A 22,177-nucleotide genomic window follows, 5' to 3' on the forward strand; every position below is an offset into this window, starting at 1 on the left:
CTCCACTGTACATAAGGCAACTGACAGGAAATAATGTGTTGGTGGAGTTAGTGGGTGGAGGCGTTGATCAGACTTGCTGCCTGGGGGGGGAAAAACTGTTCTTTTTGAATCTGGTAGTCCTACCATGTACGCTATGTATCCTGCTCCCTGATTGGAGCAGGACAAACAGTCCATGAGCAGGGTGTGTGAGATACTTCATGATGTTATGCCCTTACTTGGCGCCTTTCATGCCATATATTTTATATATTTTAGGCTGGTCCCAGTGATGGTTTGGGCAGCTTTGACTAGCCATTGTAGGGCCTTCTGTCCACCGCAGAGAGGTTTCCTTTCTAAGCAGTAATGCAGCTCATTAGAATTCTCTTTACTTGCACATCTGTAGAATGATGTGAGTATGGATGTTATACCATTACACCACCATCTAAAACACTTACTGTGCCATTCCACGCCCATACTTTGGAAGTCTGATCACCTGGCTGCATTTCTACTCCTGCCATTTAGGCAAAGACCTTAGCACTAGTGGTGAGGACCAAGAAGGTTTGGTGAATGGAGGCAGAGGAGCACCTATAGGAGACTGCTTTGAGTCAGTCGGCTAGACAATATTCAGGGATTCATCTTTGAATCTGAACGAATATGCTACAGTTGTCACCAATTTCACCGAGACCTGTGTGGAAGGTAATGTGACTTTGAGAACATACCCAAACCTAAAGCTGTGGATGAACCAGGAGCTTCATTGGCTGTTGAGGGCTAGAGCTGTGGCATTTGAGACCTTTGATCCAGAACTATACAAGATGTCCAGGTATGACCTACAGAAGGCTATTTTAAGAACAAAAAAAAATTCTGACTGAAGTTAGAGATGGAATCAGATGCGCATCAGCTCTGGCATGGTTTGCAGGCCATTACTTCTTACAGAGCAAAGCCCAACATCATAAATGGGTGTGATGTTTCACTCCTAGATGAGCTCAATTCCTTTTATCATCCTTTGAGAGAGAGAATAAAGCTATACCTGTGCGAACCCCTGCAGCATCTGGTGACTCTGTAACCTCCATCTCAGAGGCCAACATCGGAACATCTTTCACCCTCGCAAGGCGTCAGGCCCTCTTGGTGTACCTGGTAAGGCACTGAAAGCTTGTGCCAACCAACCAGAGGTGATGTTCAGGGATACCTTCAACCTCTCATTGCTATAGTCAGAGATTCCCACTTGCTTCAAAAGGGCAACAATCACACCAGTGTCCAAGAAGAGCAGAGTGAGCTGTCACAAGGATCTCACCCACTTGCACTCTCATCCACTGTGATGAAGTGCTTTGAGAGGTTAGTCATGGCCAGAATTAACTCCTGCCCAATTAGGAACCTGGAGCAGTTTGCCTGTCACCACAGTAGGTCTACTGTGGCTACAACCACACAGGATCTCCACTCAGCCTTGGATCACAGCAACACCTGCATCAGGCTGTTGTTTATCGATTGCAGCTTAGCATTCAACACAACCATAACCTCAGATCTAATCAGAAAGCTCCAATACCTGGGCCTCTGTACCTCCCTCTGCAACTGCATCCTTGACATCCTTGCTGGAAGACCATAGTCAGTGCAGATTGAAAATAACATCTACTTCTCGATGATAATCAACACTGGCACACCTCAGTGATGTGTACATTGCTCTACTCTCTCTACGCTCATGTTTGTGTGGCTAGGCACAGCTCAAACACCATCTATAAATTTGCTGACGACACAACTGTTGTTGGCAGAATTTCAGATGGTGATGACGAGGTATTCAGGAGTGAGAAAAATCAGTTGGTTGAGTGTTGTTGCAATAATAACCTGGCAATCAACACCAATAGAACTAAAGAATTGTTTGTGAACTTCAGGAAGGGGAAGTCAGGGGAACACACACCAGGCCTCATCGAGGGGTCAGCAGTGGAAAGGGTGAGCACTTTCAAGTTCCTGGCTGTCAACATTTTTGAAGATCTATCCTGGGCCCAACATTTTTACATAAATGGCATGACAGCAGCTGTATTTCTTTAGAAGCTTGAGGGGACTTAGTATGTCACCAGGTGATGATGCTGACATCGATTCAGGCCTTACAAGGCGAGGAACGAAAGACTGTGTGGGACGCCACTCCTCACACAGACATTTCGCAGTATTTTCCGAGGACAAATTGCGAACTCAACACTCAACCCGGCACGGATGGAAAGTGTACTTGGGAGCAGCCCAACTGGATTCAAACCCAGGAACCTCTGTTCCGGAGTCCAGTGTTGATATCACTGCGCCACCAAAGCCTCTAGCAAATTCTACTAATGTACTGTGGAAACCATTCTAATTGGTTGCTGCGTTGCTTGGTATGGAGGGACCGTTGCACAGAAAAAGTTGCAGAAAGTTGTAAACTCAGCCAGTTCTATTACTGGGCACTAGACTGCTGAGGAAGCCTTCAAAAGGCAATGCTTCAGAAAGGCAGCATCCATCACCAATCTACTTGTTTATTGAGAATAGGCCCTTTGGGCCCTTCAATTAGTGCAATCTACCAGTTTAATCCGAGCCTAATCATGGGACAATTTTCAATAACTAATTAACCTAACAAGCGGTACGTCTTCAGACTGTGGGGGGAAACCCATGTGGTCACAAAAAGAATGGGCAAAGCTCCTTATAGGCAGTGGCGGGATGTGCCCTTTTCTCATTGCTACCATCAATGAGGAGGTACAGGAGCATAGGGGGACACACACAACATTTTAAGAACCATTTCTTCCCCTCCAACATCAGATTTCTGAATGGATAATGAACCCATGAACTCTACCACGATTTTTTATTTTGCAATACCTGTTTAATTTTTTATGTGTTCTTTTTATAACGTATAGTTATTTTCTTATGTATTGCAATGTACTGCTGCTGCAAAACAGCAAATTTCATGCCATATGTATGCCAATGATATTAAACCTTATTTTGATTCTGAATTCAGGAAAGTGGCTTCAGCTCAGTTTAAGAAATAAAAACGGGAATGTTTCTTATAAATTAAAGTTGATGCACTTCTAATCTCAGTATGGCTTCAATCCGATCTATGTTTGATGTTGTTCTAGTGCATTTAGTTTATTTGACTTATCAGGGATATCTAGCTTCCCACCTTTCTCTTGGCAGGTGGATGCCAGATGTAGATGATGTAATCTTACTAAACTGACTACCTGGTTTCTCATTTAACTCCTGAGCTAAGGAAGCTGTTGCTGACAATTCAGACACATCAACAGATAGTTGGGCCCCAGTTAATCAGCATCAACAGATACTTCTTAAAAAAAAAACATCGCACAAACAGGCATCTCACTTCTTCACCCCAAAGCCTTGAGCAAAATTATCTAAGGCTTGCTCATGGACCGTGGTTGATCACCATGAAGTTGTGGTCTTCTACCACAGTCAGCCTCGCGGTGGTTAGAACAGGGTTGCCTCATGGTCCCTGGGTTTCTGCTAGTCGCTCTGCTTTCCTCCCACGTCCAGTTGGTAAGTTAAGTGACAACTGCAAGCTTCCCCTAATGTATGGCTGAGTGGTAGGATCTTGGGGGAAGTTGAGCTGAAGATGGGGAGAACAAGCATAAAGATTATCGTAGGATTAATATGAAATGAATGGTTGAGAGTCAGTTTGGAATTGATAGTCTGAAGGACCTGTTTCCTTGCTGTATCTTCCTGTGACCCTACACCTTATCTCCTAGAGCCAGCTGAACTCCAGACACCGGTAAGTGACTGAAAGAAGAATACATCTTGCTATCATCTTCTCCTTCTTGCCTCCCCGCCTCTATTTGGCATATAATACACAAACTATGTAGTATATATCCAGTTATATTTGTATGACTTTCTGTCAAAGCCATCTTAAACAGTTCACTCTGAATAAGAAACAAAACTCCTTACTTAATAAATAATATGGCAGGAAATATGGTTTATTGAATTGAATGTTGTCTTGCGAAAGCTCTAATTTATGAGGAGCTGTTAAATAAAATTGGAACTTGCTCTACATATTCATTTTTATGTTTATAAAGTTAGAGGTTTGTTTTGGATATTTGGTTATATAAGCTTCACATTTTGTAGCCACAGTGTTTTGGAACTCTTTAAATTTGGATCTTTTAGAATCTTAAACATTCTTTTTTTTTAAAGTGTATTTAATATCTGTGTCTGTAGACATGTGACTTGTTTGCTTGCAGTATAAAATTAAATCAGTACAAGAGCGACCTTGTAATCTGGAAATTTTCTGTCAAATAGTTCATTTCTTCAGCAAGATTCTCACCATCTTATTCAGTTTGTCTTCTCGCCAGTAGGTGGAGTATTAGCAGTATTATTCTTCCTATGTCATCAATTGATACTGCAACTGTACTCTTTGTGAATGTGTCTTATTGATAGGCATTATTTTTTAGTCATTTGAGGCAACAGGACTCACAAGAAGACTTAAAGTGCCATGAAGATTCACTTGTTCATTAAAAGGCAGACTATAAAGCAATTCCATTGCAATGACAGCAACATACACAAAATGCTGGAGGAGCTCAGTAGGGCAGTCTCAATGAAGGGTCTCATTCTGAAACATCGACTGTTCATTATCTTCCATGGATGTTGCCCGACCTGCTGACTTCCTCTGGGATTTTGTGTGTGTTGCTCCAGATTTCCAGCATCTGCAGAATCACTTCTGTCTTCCTCACAATGATGTAGAATGTCAAATAAAAATTGAAAATTCAGGCAATATCTATGGCAAGAGAGGAGAAAAAAAGCTGAATTTAATGGAAGTTCATTGATTGGAACAGTAAATGCTGCTTCTGCACACATGCTCCCAAGGTGATGAGAATTTCCAGACCTTGTTTTTATTTGAATCTAAATAAATATACATTGGCAAAGCAGTGTTGTTATGGAGAATAATACTTAAATAGTCTGATAAGTAGAATATTGCTTTGATTGCATTGTATTTTGTGTCTTCTGAGAAAATAAAGGCAAATAAACTGAATACATTCGAAATAGATCATTGAGTGGACATTTCCATTGCAACTTAAGAACAACCTGAGAATAATAAACACGAGAGATTGTGCAGAATCCAGAATAGTACGAGCAAAATGCTGGTGAAATTCAGCAGGTCAGGTAGCATCTATGAAAAAGAGTGAGCAGTCGATGTTTATTCCTTTTCATAGATGCTGCCTGACCTCCTGAGTTTCTCCAGCATCTTGTGTGAGGTGCATCCTGAAAATGTTGTTTGCTTCCAGTAATGCAGATGATTAGACAACTGTTCAAAACCAAATATATCTACTGCATTGGATTGAGGCCATTCAAGTCAACTGCATGACATCACTGAGGGCAGGAAATCGAGCCACTTGTATATTGATTTATGAAATTACACATAGCTGTTCCGATAACAGAAGGAATGCAGGCATAATTAATCTCTTGTGTAACACACAATAGGTTGGAGTTGATGGCTTTTAATTATTCCTTCTCCTCTTAATTTATTACAGGAGGACTATAATCAACTGCGACCCTTCTCCTATCCAAATACTGACGTATTCTTGATTTGTTTCTCTGTCGTAAATCCTGCATCTTACCACAATGTGCAAGAGGAATGGGTGCCTGAGCTTAAAGCATGTATGCCTCACGTGCCTTATGTATTGATTGGAACTCAGGTATGTTAATACTATTACAGCAAAGAGTGGAATTTCCTTTGTCCTAACCTCTCTATTCAGAACAGCAATTGTGCTGCAACAAGGAATGTAATAATGAGACGCTGAGAAGGCAGACACTGGGGTCCGGAGCAACAAGCTATCCACTAACTCGGTAGGTTGAGCAGCATCTGTGAGGGTGGGGGGCCTAGTGGAGAACTGTTGATTGGGGTCGAAGCCCTGCATCGGGACTGAGAATGGAGATAGCCAGTATAAAGAGGAGAGAGGGAGTGGTAACACAGGCAATTAATGATCAGTGGACTGAAGTGGGTCCACTAAGTTTGATTTATTTATTGCGATAGAATGCAGAATAGACCCCTCGAGTTGCGCCGCCCAGCGAACCCCAGTTTAACCCCGGCCTAATCACGGGACAATAGACAATGACCAATTAACTTACCAAATGGTACGTCTTTGGACCATTGGAGGAAACCAGAGCACCCAGAGGAAACCCACGCGGTCACGGGGAGAGCGTACAAACTGCCGGCGGGCAGCGGCGGGAATTGAATCCAGGTCACTGGTACTGTAGAGTGTGGTGCTAACCACTGTGCTGCCTTGCTGCCCGGCAGATGACCCGGTTGGGAGACGAGGGGGAGGAGAGGAGTTGAGGGGATGGAGGGTGGTGACGGACAGTAAAAAGGCAAGTGGAGCTACTGGAGGACAAAGTGAACGCAGGAGGGGCATAAACAGGATACACAGGCTGCCAATGTTAGAATCTGGTGTAAAGGAGGTGATAAAGCAAACAATTAAATCAGAAGATGGAACCTGTAGAGTAAAATATGTTGGCAGTAGGTGGATGGAACTGGTGGGTGGGGGAGGCAGGGTCAAAAATTGGGGATGGGGAATTAGAGAAGGGCGTTGGAAAGGGGACAAAAAGGGACGACCTTTTCTGAAGTAGATCAGAAGAAGAGTGGGGAGAGAGAATACAGGAGGCAAGAGTTACCTAAAATTCGGAAGTTCACCCTAGATACTGCAAAAGATACAGTACTGAACATAAAATAGCAAAAGACTAGTGTAAAGTTATATAAAAAATGTTTCCGGCTGTACTGCTGCACTGATTATATATTTCATCCGGTAGTTTAAAAGTTATTCTCTGCAAGCTCTGCTTGTAAATAACTTTTTAACTACTATTGAATGCTTGGCAATGTGTTTAACAATGAATACAAATGCCTTAACATGATCTTATCAAATATATTTTTAGATTGATCTGAGAGATGATCCCAAAACATTGGCCCGATTAATTCATATGAAGGAAAAACCTATCACATATGAACAAGGTGTGAAGCTGGCAAAAGAGGTAATTATTTTTGTAAAGTTTTCACTTTAAGCAAGTATACATGAGCTGATAAATACATTTATAATCGAGATGCGTTTCATCTAGAAACGTTCAAGCCACAACGACTATTCATCGTAAAGTGTGGAATTTGTGTATTAGCATAGTTGATGGAAATTTGTATTGCTGGCAACTAAGTTTTTGTGTAATGTAATCGGTTACAGTTCAGAACGGGCAGGTTCTCTACAAGTTAGCATTCAGGTTGATGGTGGTATTGAATTTTGGGGCAGCCCGGTGTCAAAACTACAATGGCAGGACTGGGTTTCACTTCCCACTACTGTCTATGCGTTTCCCCTTGACCGCATTGGTTTCCTCCAGATGCTCCAGTTTCCTCCCACACGCATTCCAAAGACAGCGGTGTTAATCGGTCAGTTGGTCACATGGGGGTAATTGGGCAGTGCAGGCTCGTTGGGCCCAAAGTGCCTGTTTCCGTGCTGTTCCTCTAAATCAAAAAAATTAAGTGAAAATATTTCTATGCATGGTAAAAGTTTATTTAAAAATGAAGCCTTTTGTTTATGAGGGATAACTGGCAGCATTAACATAACACAGCTTACCATAATGAACTATTGAAAATCAAATACCATTTCCTTATTAAAATCATACAGCACAGGAGGCCATTCAGCCTAGTAAGTTTGTGTTGACTTAGTGAAAGACTCCTACAATTGTGATTTCCCATTATTTTTGTTTTCACAAATGATATGCTCTTCTGTTAAGTCACTGTCAAACCAGCTTCCAGCAATCAATACTACTGCTTTTAACAAGAATTCTTCTTTGATATCAGTGCAGGTACCAAATGAGAAGCCCTTGACTGCATTCTAATAATGACACTAATACTCTACTCTGTTAGTGACTGGTGTTGATCTATTCTGCGAAGCACCTAAAGAAGAATTTGTAGTAAAATTATAACTATTGAAAGAGATTTAACAGACCTGTGATCACTGTTTAAATTTAGCTTGACATCTATCCTCTACATGCTATCCATGCAATATACAACAGTGCTGCCTCAAAAGGCCATTCAAATTTCACTATTCTGACAAATTCACTTCAAGAATTATTATTAAACTTACTAATCCAAGGAGTTTAATGTACACTCAGTGGTCACTTTATTACCGGCTTGTTAATGCAAACATCTAATCAGCCAATCATGTGGCAACAAATCACTGTATGAAAGCATGCAGCTATAGTCAAGAGGTTTAGATGTTACTCAGACCAAACGTCAGAGTGGGGGAGAAATGTGACCTAAGTGACTTTGACTGTGGAGTGATTGTTGGTGCCAGACGGGGTGGTTTGAGTATCTCAGAAACTCAAAGTTCAAGGTAAAATTGATAATAAGTATACATACATGTCACCACATACAACTCTGAGATTATTTTTCCTGTGGGAAGTAAATCTATAGAACAGTAACTGTTAACAGGATCAATGAAAGAGCAAGAGCATAGAAGACAACAAACTGTGCAAATGCAAATAGATAGCAATAAAAAACGAGAGCGTGAAATAAAATGAGTCTTTAAAGTGAGATCATTAGTTTGTGGGAATGTCTCAATAGATGAGTGTAGTTACCCGCTTTTGTTCAAAAGCCAAATGGTTAAGGGGTAGTAACTGTCCTTCAGCCTGGTGCTGCAAGTCCTGAGGCACCTGCAAATTCTACCTGATGGCAACAGTGAGAAAAGAGCATGGCCCGGATGGGGGGGATCTTTGATGATGGATGCTGCTTTCCTACAACAGCATTTCATGTACAGTGGCATACAAAAGTTCGGGCACCCCAGTCAAAATTTCTGTTCTGTGAATAGTTAAGTGAGTAGAAGATGAACTGATTTCCAAAAGTCATAAAATTAAAGATAAAACATTCTTTTCAACATTTTAAGCAAGATTAGTGTATTATTTTTATTTTGTACAATTTTAGAGCGGGGGAAAAAAGGAAAAAAGCACCATACAAAAGTTTGGGCACCCCAAGAGATTTGAGCTCTCAGATAACTTTTACCAAGGTATCAGACCTTAATTAACTTGTTAGGGCTATGGCCTGATCAGAGTCATCGTTAGGAAAGGCCAGGTGATGCAAATTTCAAAGCTTTATAAATGCCCTGACTCCTCAAACCTTGTCCCAACAATCAGCAGCCATGGGCTCCTCCTAGCACTCTGAAAATTAAAATAAATGATGCCCACAAAGCAGGAGAAGGTTATAAAAAGACAGCAAAGTGTTTTCAGGTAGCCGTTTCCTCAGTTCATAATGTAATTAAGAAATGGCAGTTAACAGGAACAGTGGAGGTCAAGTTGAGGTCTGGAAGACCAAGAAAACTTTCCGAGAGAACTACTCGTAGGATTGCTAGAAAGGCAAATCAAAACCCCCATTTGACTGCAAAAGATCTTCAGGAAGATTTAGCAGACTCTGGAGTGGTGGTGCACTGTTCTACTGTGCAGCGACACCTGCACAAATATGACCCTCATGGAAGAGTCATCAGAGGAAAACCTTTCCTGCGGCCTCACCACAAAATTCAGCATCAGAAGTTTGCAAAGGAACATCTAAAAAGCCCGACGCATTTTGGAAACAAGTCCTGTGGACTGATGAAGTTAAAATAGAACTTTTGGGCCGCAATGAGCGAAGGTATGTTTGGAGAAAAAAGGGTGCAGAATTTCATGAAAAGAACACCTCTCCAACTGTTAAGCACAGGGGTGGATCGATCACGCATTGGGCTTATGTTTCAGCCAGTGGCATGGGGAGCATTTCACTGGTAAAGGGAAGAATGAATTCAATTAAATACCAGCAAATTCTGGAAGCAAACATCACACAGTCTGTAAGAAAGCTGAAGATGAAAAAAGGACAGCTTCTACAACAGGATAATGATCCTAAACACACCTCAAAATCCACAATGGACTACCTCAAGGGGCGCAAGCTGAAGGTTTTGCCATGGCCCTCACAGTCCCACGACCTAAACATCATCAAAAATCTGTGGATAGACCTCAAAAGAGCAGTGCATGCAAGACAGCCCAAGAATCTCACAGAACTAGAAGCCTTTTGCAAGGAAGAATGGGCAAAGATTCCCTAAACAAGAACTGAAAGACTCTTAGCTGGCTACAGAAAGCGTTTACAAGCTGTGATACTTGCCAAAGGGGGTGTTAATAAGTACTGACCATGCAGGGTGCCCAAACTTTTGCTTCGGGCCCTTTTCCTTTTTTGATATTTTGAAACTGTAAAAGATGGAAATAAAAAAGTAATCTTGCATAAAATATTAAAGATATGTGTCATCTTTAACTTTATGCCTTTTGGAAATCAGGTAACCTTTTACTCACTTAACTATTCACAGTAACCGAAATTATGACCAGGGGTGCCCAAACTTTTGCATGCCACTGTAGATGTGCTCAATGATTGGGAGGGCTTTACCCGCGATGTACTATGCTAAGTCCACTACTTTTTGAAGGATTTTCTGCTCAAATCAAGTACCTTTTGTAGGATTTTGTAGAAACTGCTGATCTCCTGGGATTTTCAAGCACAACTGTATCTAGAGTTTGCAGTGAATGGTCCGAGAAACAAAAGGTAATCCAAAGAGCAGCAGTGTTGTGGGCAAAAACACCATGTTAATCTGTGCCCAATGAAGCACTGGAGGCTACCTCAGTAAATGCATTTAAGACAAGGCTGGATAGATTTTTGCATAGTAAGGGAATTAAGGGTTATGGGGAAAAGGCAGGTAGGTGGAGATGAGTCCATGGCCAGATCAGCCACGATCTTATTGAATGGTGGAGCAGGCTCGACAGCTCAGATGGCCGACTCCTGCTCCTATCTATATACTACTAAAACTCTCATGCTCTGTTTGTGACCTCCAATTAACGCAAACGATGAATTACACTGGCACTGTTTTGGGCTAAATCGACTTAAAATGCCCTAACTTACAGAATGCTTGCAAAGTTCAGGGTTTATATATTCGTACAAAATTGCCCACTTGCCAAAATCAACAGCCCCGCTTTCACCCGAGAGCCGATGTCAGCCACGATGGAAACCGCGTTGCAACACCACGACGCATGCGCACGGCCAGTCTCAGAAGTGACTCACAATGCTCACAGCAGCAACACCAACTGGAACAAAAGGGCAGGGCAGCTCTATTTCGAGCGGTCACATTCTGCATGTCACCATCAGCACGTGCAGGATTGGCACAGATCTAACTGCCATCCATCAATAAGAGATCATTAAGTCTTATTGTAATGACATACTTCGAGACACCCATCAAACCCTTTGCTCCAGTCAAAGGACAGCGGTGACTATATCACGTCCATTTAGGAGAGCGCCAACCACATCGTCAAGAATAATCAGCATCCTGGAGGCTTTGGTGTTACTGCTTCGGATCTTCTATCCAGCATTAGGGTAGAAAAAAAGGGTCAGCCTAATTATGATGTGTGGAAAGAGAAAGGGGACATTATAGTCAAGAGATGACGCCAAGTGTCGTTGGGAAGCGGCAAGGAGAGGGAGAGAACAAGAATTGGAGGAGGCCAGGGCCACACAACTCCAGGATCAAAAAATCAGGACAATAAAGATGAGAGACAGAGGAGGAGAGGCATGCACGTTTCCAGAATGACAAAGACAGGTACAGGAGGAGGAGAGAGGAAGAGACAAAGGAGCTGAGAAATGCATGTCTCCAGGATCAGAGACAATGAATAAACAGTAGAAGAGATGAAGAGATGACAGATGAAAGGACTGCACGTCTCCAGAATGACATCGAGAGGCACACCCTTGTGCCTTGGTAGATCAACCAGAAATGATGCCGTCAAAATTGTCCTTTGTTAAACGAGGAGGAGCTATATTTGCCTTGCTACACGTCGTTCTTCTTTAATAAACTGAGGTTTTCTTCTTCAATTTCCAAAGCAAAGCGATACCAGTAGCATTCAGGAAAATGTTATGTTCATTCTGGCCACATCAGACTGCACTACCTTTCTCCCAAAGGGTGCACCAACGGGTCACCCCATTGTCTAGTTTCTTATGTTTTTATAGAGTTCAGAGGAGAGGAGCCAGAGTGGTTCAAGCTGACAGGAAGGTGACAATAACTCAAATAACCACACATTGTAATAGTGGTGTGCTGAAGAGCATCGCTGAACACAGCACATCAAATCTTGAAGTGGCTGGGCTACAGCAGCAGGTGGCCACACCAGGTTCCATTCCTGTACTTAAGTAATGGGCTAATCGAGTTGCCCATTTGAAAGAAATGCACATCAACACTGATAGCTGAAAATCCAGGCACAGACAAAATCTTTAAAAGTGAGAAAGACTAACCAGCAACAGTGATCCTCAGTGCCTTTTACATTTTCCAAAAGTGCTCTCGATTCTGCTATTGCTGACAGCGTAACGTTTTAAGACAGATGGAATATTCATCAGTGGAGAGGGAAATAAACTCTGAGTAGTGTCATGCATGGAAGCACGTCATCTGTGTGAAGAAACAGAGTAGCTCAGAAGAATTATTTGGCAGACTGTAAACAGACAAAATTTCAGTTGATTAGTTATAGGAATGTTTACTTTGGTTCTTCTGTCCTAAAGAAAAATGTATTTGATCGTAATCACTTTTTCACATTATTTCAGGATGCCGAAAGCCACTGCCTCCAGAGATTGAAAAGTTTACTAAATCTTTTGATAATGATAAACAAGGTTTTATTTCAGGAAATTCAAAGCTTGAGTCAGCTACAGTGCATCTACTGAATGTAAATTCAGATCAACTGATTGTGAATGCATAATGTTGTTGTCTTATCTTTATATTTTGATTGTATTAAAATGTATTTTCTATACCTATAGTTTTGCTGCTAATATATGGCTTAACACTTGATTTAAAATCATAAACCAAGCAAAGCAGTGAATCGAAGGGAGATGTCTAATTATGTCTGTGTGTGAGGGGGAAGAATTACATTTTTAAACTATAAACACAAGCGATTCTGCAGATCCTGGAAATCCAGGGTAATGTACACAAGATGCTGGAGAAACTCAGCAAGTCAGGCAGTATCTATGAAAAGGAATAAAGAATCACCATTTCGGGCCGAGACCCTTCATCAGGACTTAGAAACTAATCTTTTTTTTTAATTTAAATTTATAATTTTTTTTTGTTCTTTCAGATTGGAGCACAGTGTTATTTGGAATGTTCTGCACTCACACAAAAAGGCTTGAAAACAGTTTTTGATGAAGCAATTTTGACAGTTTTCCACCCCAAAAAGAGGAAAAGAGGTTGTGCAAAATGTCGTGCGTGCTGTGCAATTATCTGATGCAATGCAAGCGAGTAAAAGAACTTCATTTACAAGAAGGCAAGTTCTGGATGACTAACAAGAACGAAGCTGATTGTGCAACCAGAAAGCATTTTACTGAAAGATTTTGGAAAAGGAAAGCATGCATTTCCTTGTTCCTTGGTATGATGAAGAGATGGAGATCGGGTCCAATAGGAACAGCTGCAATAGTGGACTAACATAAAGTATCAAACCTCACAAAAGTCATATTAGTTTACTGCTAACTACCATTCACTTTTCAAATTGCCAGGTGTGCATCTTTTCTCAAGCCTGGCTGAAAAGTTCTGAGCCATTGTTTCAAAAGAACTATCTGTTATGGCAAGGATGTGACAAAGGAACTCTGAGGAGCAGTCCAGGTGAAGATGCTATAGAGAGAGCATAGAAGCACTGCGGTGGAACCCTGTTACTTTCAGCTAAGCTTTTCCGTGGCCTTATACTGCTTACTATAAGCACATTCTGCAGTTTGAAGACCTCAGTGGTATTTGTTCATGCAGTACTGCCTTCCTGAAGCTGGGTGAGCACTAAAGCGATTTGCAATAGCCACCCGAACTCGTGTAGCCTGCTACGATCAGTGAATACCTTCTAACTATGTAAGCCATTATTTCAGAAACTCAGTGATAAAGACCGTCTACAGTGATTGTTCGAGGTAGCATGTCAAAGTAATACCAGCACTACATGTTGAATTTAAACCATGATACAAAGTGAGATCATCTTCCCCTGGGTTCTCTAATTTCATGACAAGATTAATTCTCCATGGAACAAGACTTGAAATAATCCATGCTCTAAGCAAGCCAAGTTTTTTTATTTGATTGTTTTCACAGCATCTGATGCTTCGATTTGGATCTGCTATGGTCTTGTTTTAACCCATTAACGACAGAGATAAGGCTTAGGAATTCCTAAGTAACATGTTACTGTTACCAAGCTTTACTTAAGTATTTTTTTTTCTAAATGTACAGAGTAAGAATGCTTAACGACTGGGTTAGTAGTCCCTTGTAATGGCTGGAGATGCATGACCCATTGGGTTATGGAATGCTGTCTAGATTCCTTCACAATGAAAGTGTTGAACAGAGGCAATGTCTCTCCATTGCAGGAAGAGTACATTTGGAAAGTTAGATTTTTCACCTTTCAAATGTTGGCAAATAGGGCATAAAGATATTATGATCACACCACTGTTTGCCCATTCATCTACAGATAAAAACCCAGTGAAAACTACTTCAAATAATCCATTTCCAACATTAGCAAGCATTTTAAGGATTAGCAATTAATTTAGAACCTCCTATGTTTTCCTAACACCTGATCACTTCTTTGCGTTTCTGAGCAGATGATGAGAGTACAGTCTGGTGAGAACTTTTTTCTCAGCGTGTTCTTCCCATTGAGAATGTATCTGTTATTGGTCTCAAGCATTCATTTGAAATTTTCAATTAGTCAAAAGCACAGTGTTGTACATTCCACCTTGCTTTATTTTCTACAGAATCACTGTAAAAAGTGGAGTTTTCGTTAGTCAAGATTAAAGCAGCAGAACAGAAAGTAAGCTACGTCATTGTAATTATGTTTATAGAGCTATACATTCATTAGCACTGGAGAAACCTAATAGAAAGGTTTTCTTTAGCTTAATTGGGATATGCATTTCAAATAACAGTCTGTTTGATTAAATTTCGTTAGCCCCATTTTTCCTGTATTTAGCTTGTCCTGTACAATGCTTGTAGGTGAGCTGTTAATGGTGCTGGGAGGCCACGGGGCCACGATGCATAGTGAGATGTTCACTGTTGTGACTTGAGGGTTGAGGAAGGAATAGCAGATGGAGAAGATGGAGGTAGAATTTAGTGTGAATTAAGATTTAGAGGCTTTAAAAAAAATGGAGAAAAGAAATCTGGATGAAGAAAGAGTAAGAAGTGACAGAAAGGTGAAAGGGTTTAACATTTTAACATTAATGGTGTTAGTTGTCTAGCAATTCATGGTAGTTCAAAATCCACAGTGCATCATCTTCTTGCCATGAGCCACCATGCTTTCAGTGAAGTAATAGGAAGCAACACTAAACCACCCTTTATTTTTGTGCAAAGTGAACGAAAATAGAATGTAGTTTTTATTACAATTATATAGTGCAAACATCTATTACAACTGCAAGTCAGACAGAATAATCACTTGAAATCATGATTGTGCTGACAACCATTAATTTTCATGTACAGTGCACATAAAGCAAACCAGCTTCATTTAAAAATTAACTTTAGTCATGAAGAACAGTTTCAATTAGTTCTGAGAACTTTATTCAAATGGCAATACTAATTTAGTTAATGGACTTCAGTGGTTAAGCAGCAATGCTGTCTTTGTGGAAAGCTGCCTGTAAAAATCCACTGCTTCCTTGTGGTTTTTTCTACGCCAGTTCTGTGGGATCCCTGATGTCCAACAGCAGAAGGTCACCAGGCACGCTGAAGGATAATCAGATCGAAGAAGTCTTACTGGCATCAGACTGGAAAGATTAAAGCACAACTAGTAGTTTAAACATTTTGCAGAGCTTGAAGTAGATTAGAATATATGCATATGATTAAAGTAGTGGCTAAAATATCATTATTTTTAAAATGCATTATATTTTGAAATATTTACCTTAAAGAATTATAATCCAGAAACAAAATTAATTTGTTTCAGGAGAACAGTTTGACAAGTGGTATTTATGGCTTAATATACCATTTAAAACTGACTTGCACATCAAATAACAAAGCAAAACACCTCTTAGGTGTTTTGCAGAAAGACCAGTTCATGAATATCTGAAAATTTGTTTTCAATTCTTGGGATTACTATGCAAAACTGTGCCCTTGTGCTGAGTCAGAGAATCAGTAGCAACAGCTTCTGGCTCAGTCTTCAGGTGCATTGTCCCGAAATTACTGATATGTGATGATGTGATGGTAAATGCTGGCAATTTCACCATTAAAATGCCAAAATTTGGGCCAATATTGAAATCTGGTTTGACTTGGTGTCTGAGAGGTTTCTAAACACCTGTCACTGCCCATTCTGTTCCGCCAGTGGAACCACACTATGTATTCCTGCTTTATTACATCTTCCAGGTGCTTCCTAAATAATCACATGATTTCTAAGTAATCATAATTGCTAGCTCAGTGTTATGCAATTTAAAAATAGTTCTATACTTTGTATTATAAAATGCCTAAATCTGTGTCCATTCATTCGACACAATTTTTCAATGTCCTCAGTTAACTAGGCCCTATTCAGAAATTTGCATTAATCATAGGTAAAATACCCCAGAATTTCTAGCTGCACTGATTCGGTCATCTGTCTCTTATTAATTATGCTAGTCGTCAGGAAACTTAATGTTCTAGATGCACTTTTTACAGTTGACCAGTGAAGAGATGGGTGTATTCTGGAGCTTTTCTGCTTATCCATGTTCAGGAATTAGTTTTCTTAATCGCAAAATGTGAATTTAGGAATGTTACAGGTTTCCTTTCCTGTCCTATATCCAACTATTTCTCCTGTGTTATTTCTTGTTCTTAATTCATACTGTTAAACTACAGGTATAAGCTAAACATTATCATTCAACGTGGGCTCGCTGGACTTGTTCAGTAAGCAAGTGGGTAAGTTGTGGAACTAAGCAATATTTCAAAATAAGTACAAAAATAGCAAAGTGAGTCCAAAGAAATCTTTGAGTAAACTAAATCTACATGAATTGGTCAATGGATCATTGAAGTGTTAATATAGGTGAAATAAGCAGTATATTTTAACTTTGCATCCGGAAGAACTAGGTTCTTATGCTTTTGGTGTGTGTGATAGACTAAGTGAAGTGGAGGGTGTTTTTCTAAAAGTAGGGAATACCCGGTAATAAATTGCATTACTAATGAGCTCATATTGCTAAATTGAACAACGCATTACACAAATGCATTATGTTTCGGAATGTGCAGTAGCATTCTAATGATCCATCTTAGAATTCATGATTAGCATGTGGTTTTGTGGTCGTGCTGCACTGTGGCATTTTAGTGCTCTGCCAACCTCAAAAGTCAAACAGGAAACTGCTGGTTACAATTAAAACTGGTTGAGATATATCTTTGTGCAACTGGGATTCTGATCAAACCATCCTATTTATACTAGACCTAATCACTTCAAAGCTTGTTACCAGTTTTACGTGATTCAATTTAGCAGGTTTTCCTTTGAAAATTTGATCAGAGCAATTTTAATTGTTGTATTCATACTGGTTCTGATGTGTAATTGTTACAGTTTAGGGTAAGAATCTAATTTTTTAACTTCATGACCAGAAAGGTTATAAGTACTTAATAGCTAGGCATTTCTTTATCTATCTAAATGAAATAAGACAATTCCACTCTTGATTGCCCATCTCCTGCTCTCATCCACTGTATTTGCATATTGGCTAACAACATTGAAACTAGCAAATACTGTTCACATACATCAAATAATTACAGCAACAATAGAAAACTTCTTTAAAATTAATCTTGCAAACACTTTAACGCTGAAATTGTAAATAAGATGCTTTTTCTCAGCGTCTGTTAGGTAGTTAATCTTATCTAATTAATTAATGGATGGAAATTTGAAAGAAATATTCGGTCATTCTCAACCATACAAAACCACAAGCAGCATGTTTTATATATTGCGGGCAATAAATCAGGCACATAAAAAGGTGAATAATTTGCATACAGTGCTGTTGAAGGAAACTCTAATCTCCCAAAATGGGAGGTAGAAATTTATTTTGTGAAAAACTGGTAGTTTCAGATTAGTCTGCCTTTTATACATATGCGGGCGCTGCTTTGCATGTAAATTAGTGACACATTCGATACTGCCCACGTTGTGGTGCCATTTGGGACGAGTATCAACCCTGTTGGTTTTGCTTGCTTTCCCTTTCGTGTAGCCAACGGCATTCTAGCCCTTTGAAACAAATACCCAGCAGATGATTGTTGTAAATATTCCACTGGACCTTTGACGTTCCGCAAGAACATCAAATTAATTAAAATGTCCAATATAAACACTGTAATTTATTTTGTGATTCACTCCACAGCTCAAAATTTATGGCTGAGTTTTAAAAACATAAAAGATGTTGGAATGAGGAACAGATATCAATCCTAAAAGCATAAGCAAATAAAAATTATGTGGTTTGGGTTTAATTATCTTTCAATGTAACATGCCTCTTCCATGAAGAAAACCTATTAACAACGGTAAGATGAGTGAATCTGCAGATGCTGGAAATAAATAAAAACACAAAATGCTGGCAGAGCTCAACAAGCCAGACAGCATCTATGGGAGGAGGTAGTGATGATGTTTCGGAGTCCTGATGCAGGGTTTCGGCCCGAAATGTCGTCACTACCTCCTCCCATAGATGCTGTCTGGCCTGCTGAGTTCTGCCAGCATTTTGTGTTTCTATTAACAAAGCTACCTGATTGTATGACTGTTTAACTACCTATTCATGGATTCAGTCATCATAGTACAGGTTGTTTGGCCCACTATGTCTATGCTATAGCCAGGGAAGGCAGACATCTCCTGTATGCCTTGTCAAATAAGAGAACTACGGATTAGAAATGAAAAGTTATTCATTATTTGGAAGTTTTGGGTGAAGTGGATTTTGATAGTTTAGTCTCAAAGGAACACATGTTGACCCCATTAGATTGGAAATGGCATGAATGGTAATCTAGTAACCCCTTTTTGACGCAAGATGAGCTAGTTTTTTCCAGCTGCTCTTGCCAAGCTATGAGCAGCCCACTTGGTTTCTTCCTTCCCACTACTGATTCACCAGGACTGCTTCATTCCACTTTCAAAACAACTCTGACATCTTCACTTCAATCTTCATATTCCTGCCCTTTGGAAATCTCATCTCCATGTGCCTCTTTGCACCTCACTGTCACTTTCAAAAGCTTTCATTCCACTGCAGGACTTTAATTCTGCAACTCAGCTACTCCAATCTTCCTCCAAAGCACATTTCCCAAACCACTTGCTTACCATATCCCTTTCTTCCTCACAGTAGAGGTAACATCCAAGTCTTAAGCAGAGTCAGGTCGCAATAGTGCTGTGATGAACTGAGCATGACATTTCACTCAGCATGGTGCAAGTAATTTCATTGGGTAAGATGCAATAATCATCTTTGTGGAAAGGAATGGAGTGGAGCAAGTTAAGGTGATGTAGATAAAATGAACATTGTTCTTTATCTGTAGGAATTTAGGAACAGAGATATAGAGATGAAAGGCCATAACTGAAAGAATCAGCGAGGATATTTATGAACTTTACAATAAATTGGATTTCAGTCACTTTTCTTGCACTAAGTGGGAACTACATTTTTCCTTGTTGCCAAATTTGCCATTACCAAAATAACACATGGGATGTGCCAATATTAAAAAGTTATTGTATTATTGTACAAGGGGTAATAACTGGCTTGTGTATTTAAAGATGGCAGAGCCTCATGGAAACGAGGGAGGTAGAGAAGAGTTCAATGGCAGGTTTGTGTCATTTTAGACTCTTTAATATGCAGCCATCTGATTCCACCCTGTGCCACATGGACCATCACCAAGGCCACTTGTTGCAACATCTTCCAATGAGAAGGATAAATGCTATGATCAACTAGTGATCTTAAAATGAAAGTCTATCAAGGAGCCTTTATGTCATAAAATCATAGAAAGTTGCAGCATGGAGTCAGGGTCTTCAGCCCATCTAGTCTATGCTGACCAACCATTCCATCACACTAATCCTACATTAATTTCACTTATTCTCCCATCATCCCCCACCCACCCCAGATGGTGTTATTCACCTCAACATCGGTGCTCCCAGAAGAAACCCACAGGATAATGTGCAAATTCCATGCAGGTGGCGCTTCAGGTCAGTGTCGAATGCAGGTCTCACACTTTGAAAAGGCAACTATATTAACTATAACATGGTGCTACCCTTTAGTACAGATCATGACTCGCCATGTGGTTTGTTCTTTGTTTAACTGTGGGCAAACATTGAAAGCCATAACCTTTTAGTTCAACCTCTGTCAGTAAGACAGAAACAAGTGCCGCTTATATTGGTGAACTTCTGACGTGGCGTAGAAACACCATTTGCTCTAGGATGAACCCAGATAGGAATTTCCCAGTTCAGTTTCCACTGGTGCATGATTAGTGTAAGCAAATAAAAATATACTTGTCTAATATATTTTTCAGATTCAAGCTCTAGCCAGTTTTTTTTAATCTACGTGCAGAATTGGTTTGAACAGAGATTTCAGAGTTTTCATCAGGCGCAATTAAGTATGTTCTTGAAATTAAGTACTATTCTAAGGACTTGGGTTATGCTAAATATTTTCTGAGCACATTGGGAATGAATGCTGAACACTGAGTCAATGTATATTATCAAGTTATAATAGAAAAACACCATTGGCCCAAATGGTAATAGACAGATATGTCAAATAAGTAAAACATTTGGAATTAAGTTAATACTGTGATATCCAGTTGATTAGTTTTAACAATATGCTCAATTGGATCAATGCTTCCTTTCTATATACAAGATGCCATTAAGTTAAACTTGGATTCAGATTTTTTTTAAAGAACATAGCAAATGAAATCTCTGCCTCTCAGTTTAATAAAAGAAACTCAGGTGATAACTAGGAACGGCCTCTACTGAAGAAACTCTATAGTCTAGTTGTTGCTTATTGTGCCGGACAATGAGTCATAAAATTGTAAAAAGGTATTAACAACATCGTGCACAACCTTGGATAGTATTCAAATAATCTATTGATTGGAATGATGATTCAAGGAGACTGTTCGGAGCACTGCACGGTAATCGAGTCTCGTATGGATTTTGTTAGAAACATAGAAAATAGGTGCAGGAGTAGGCCATTCGGCCCTTCGAGACTGCACCGCCATTCAGTATGATCATGGCTGATCATCCAACTCAAAACCCTGTACCTGTTTTCTCTCCATACCCCCGATCCCTTTAGCCACAAGGGCCATATCTAACTTCCTCTTAAGTATAGCCAATGAACCGGCCTCATCTGTTTCCTGTGGCAGAGAATTCCACAGATTCACCACTCTCTGTGTGAAGAAGTTTTTCCTCATCTCGGTCCTTTCCCTTTATCCTTAAACTGTGACCCCATGTTCTGGACTTCCCCAACATCGGAAACAATCTTCCTGCATCTAGCCTGTCCAATCCCTTTAGAATTTTATACGTTTCAATAAGATCCCCCCTCAATCTTCTAAATTCCAGTGAGTATAAGCCTAGTTGATCCAATCTTTTCATGTGAAAGTCCTGCCATCCCAGGAATCAATCTGGTGAACCTTCTCTGTACTCCTTCTATGGCAAGAATGTCTTTCCTCAGATTAGGGGACCAAAACTGCACACAATACTCTAGGTGTGGTCTCACCAAGGCCTTGTACAACTGCAGTAGAACCTCCCTGCTCCTGTACTCAAATCCTTTTGCTATGAATGCCAACATACCATTTGCCTTTTTCACCGCCTGCTGTACCTGCATCCCCACTTTCAATGACTGGTGTACAATGACACCCAGGTCTCATTGCACCTCCCCTTTTCCTAATCAGCCACCATTCAGATAATAATCTGTTTTCCTGTTCTTGCAACCAAAGTGGATAACCTCACATTTATCCACATTAAATTGCATCTGCCATGAATTTGCCCACTCATCTAACCTATCCAAGTCACCCTGTATCCTCTTAGCATCCTCCTCACAGCTAACACCGCCGCCCAGCTTCGTGTCATCCGCAAACTTGGAGATGCTGCATTTAATTCACTCGTCTAAATCATTAATATATATTGTAAACAACTGGGGTCCCAGCACTGAGCCTTGCGGTACCCCACTAGTCACTGCCTGCCATTCTGAAAAGGTCCCCTTTACTCCCACTCTTTGCTTCCTGTCTCCCAACCAATTCTCTATCCACATCAATACCATACCCCCAATACCATGTGCTTAAGTTTGCACACTAATCTCCTGTGTGGGACCTTGTCAAAAGCC

General features: G+C 40.2%; 1 protein-coding gene across 1 annotated transcript in view; it reads left to right on the top strand.

Annotated features, from left to right (window-relative positions):
- Positions 1-18,460, top strand: part of LOC132387708 (rho-related GTP-binding protein RhoJ-like) — a 57,556-nt gene extending 39,096 nt beyond the window's left edge. Inside the window, exons 3-5 of the mRNA XM_059960069.1 lie at positions 5,457-5,621; positions 6,856-6,951; positions 13,072-18,460. Coding sequence (XP_059816052.1) covers positions 5,457-5,621; positions 6,856-6,951; positions 13,072-13,218 — 408 coding nt within the window. The 3' untranslated portion in view covers positions 13,219-18,460. The remainder of the gene's footprint in view (positions 1-5,456; positions 5,622-6,855; positions 6,952-13,071) is intronic.
- The last annotated feature ends 3,717 nt before the right edge of the window (positions 18,461-22,177 follow it).

This window comes from Hypanus sabinus, chromosome 2 (assembly GCF_030144855.1).
Source record: "Hypanus sabinus isolate sHypSab1 chromosome 2, sHypSab1.hap1, whole genome shotgun sequence".
NCBI classification, from domain to species: Eukaryota; Metazoa; Chordata; class Chondrichthyes; order Myliobatiformes; family Dasyatidae; genus Hypanus; species Hypanus sabinus.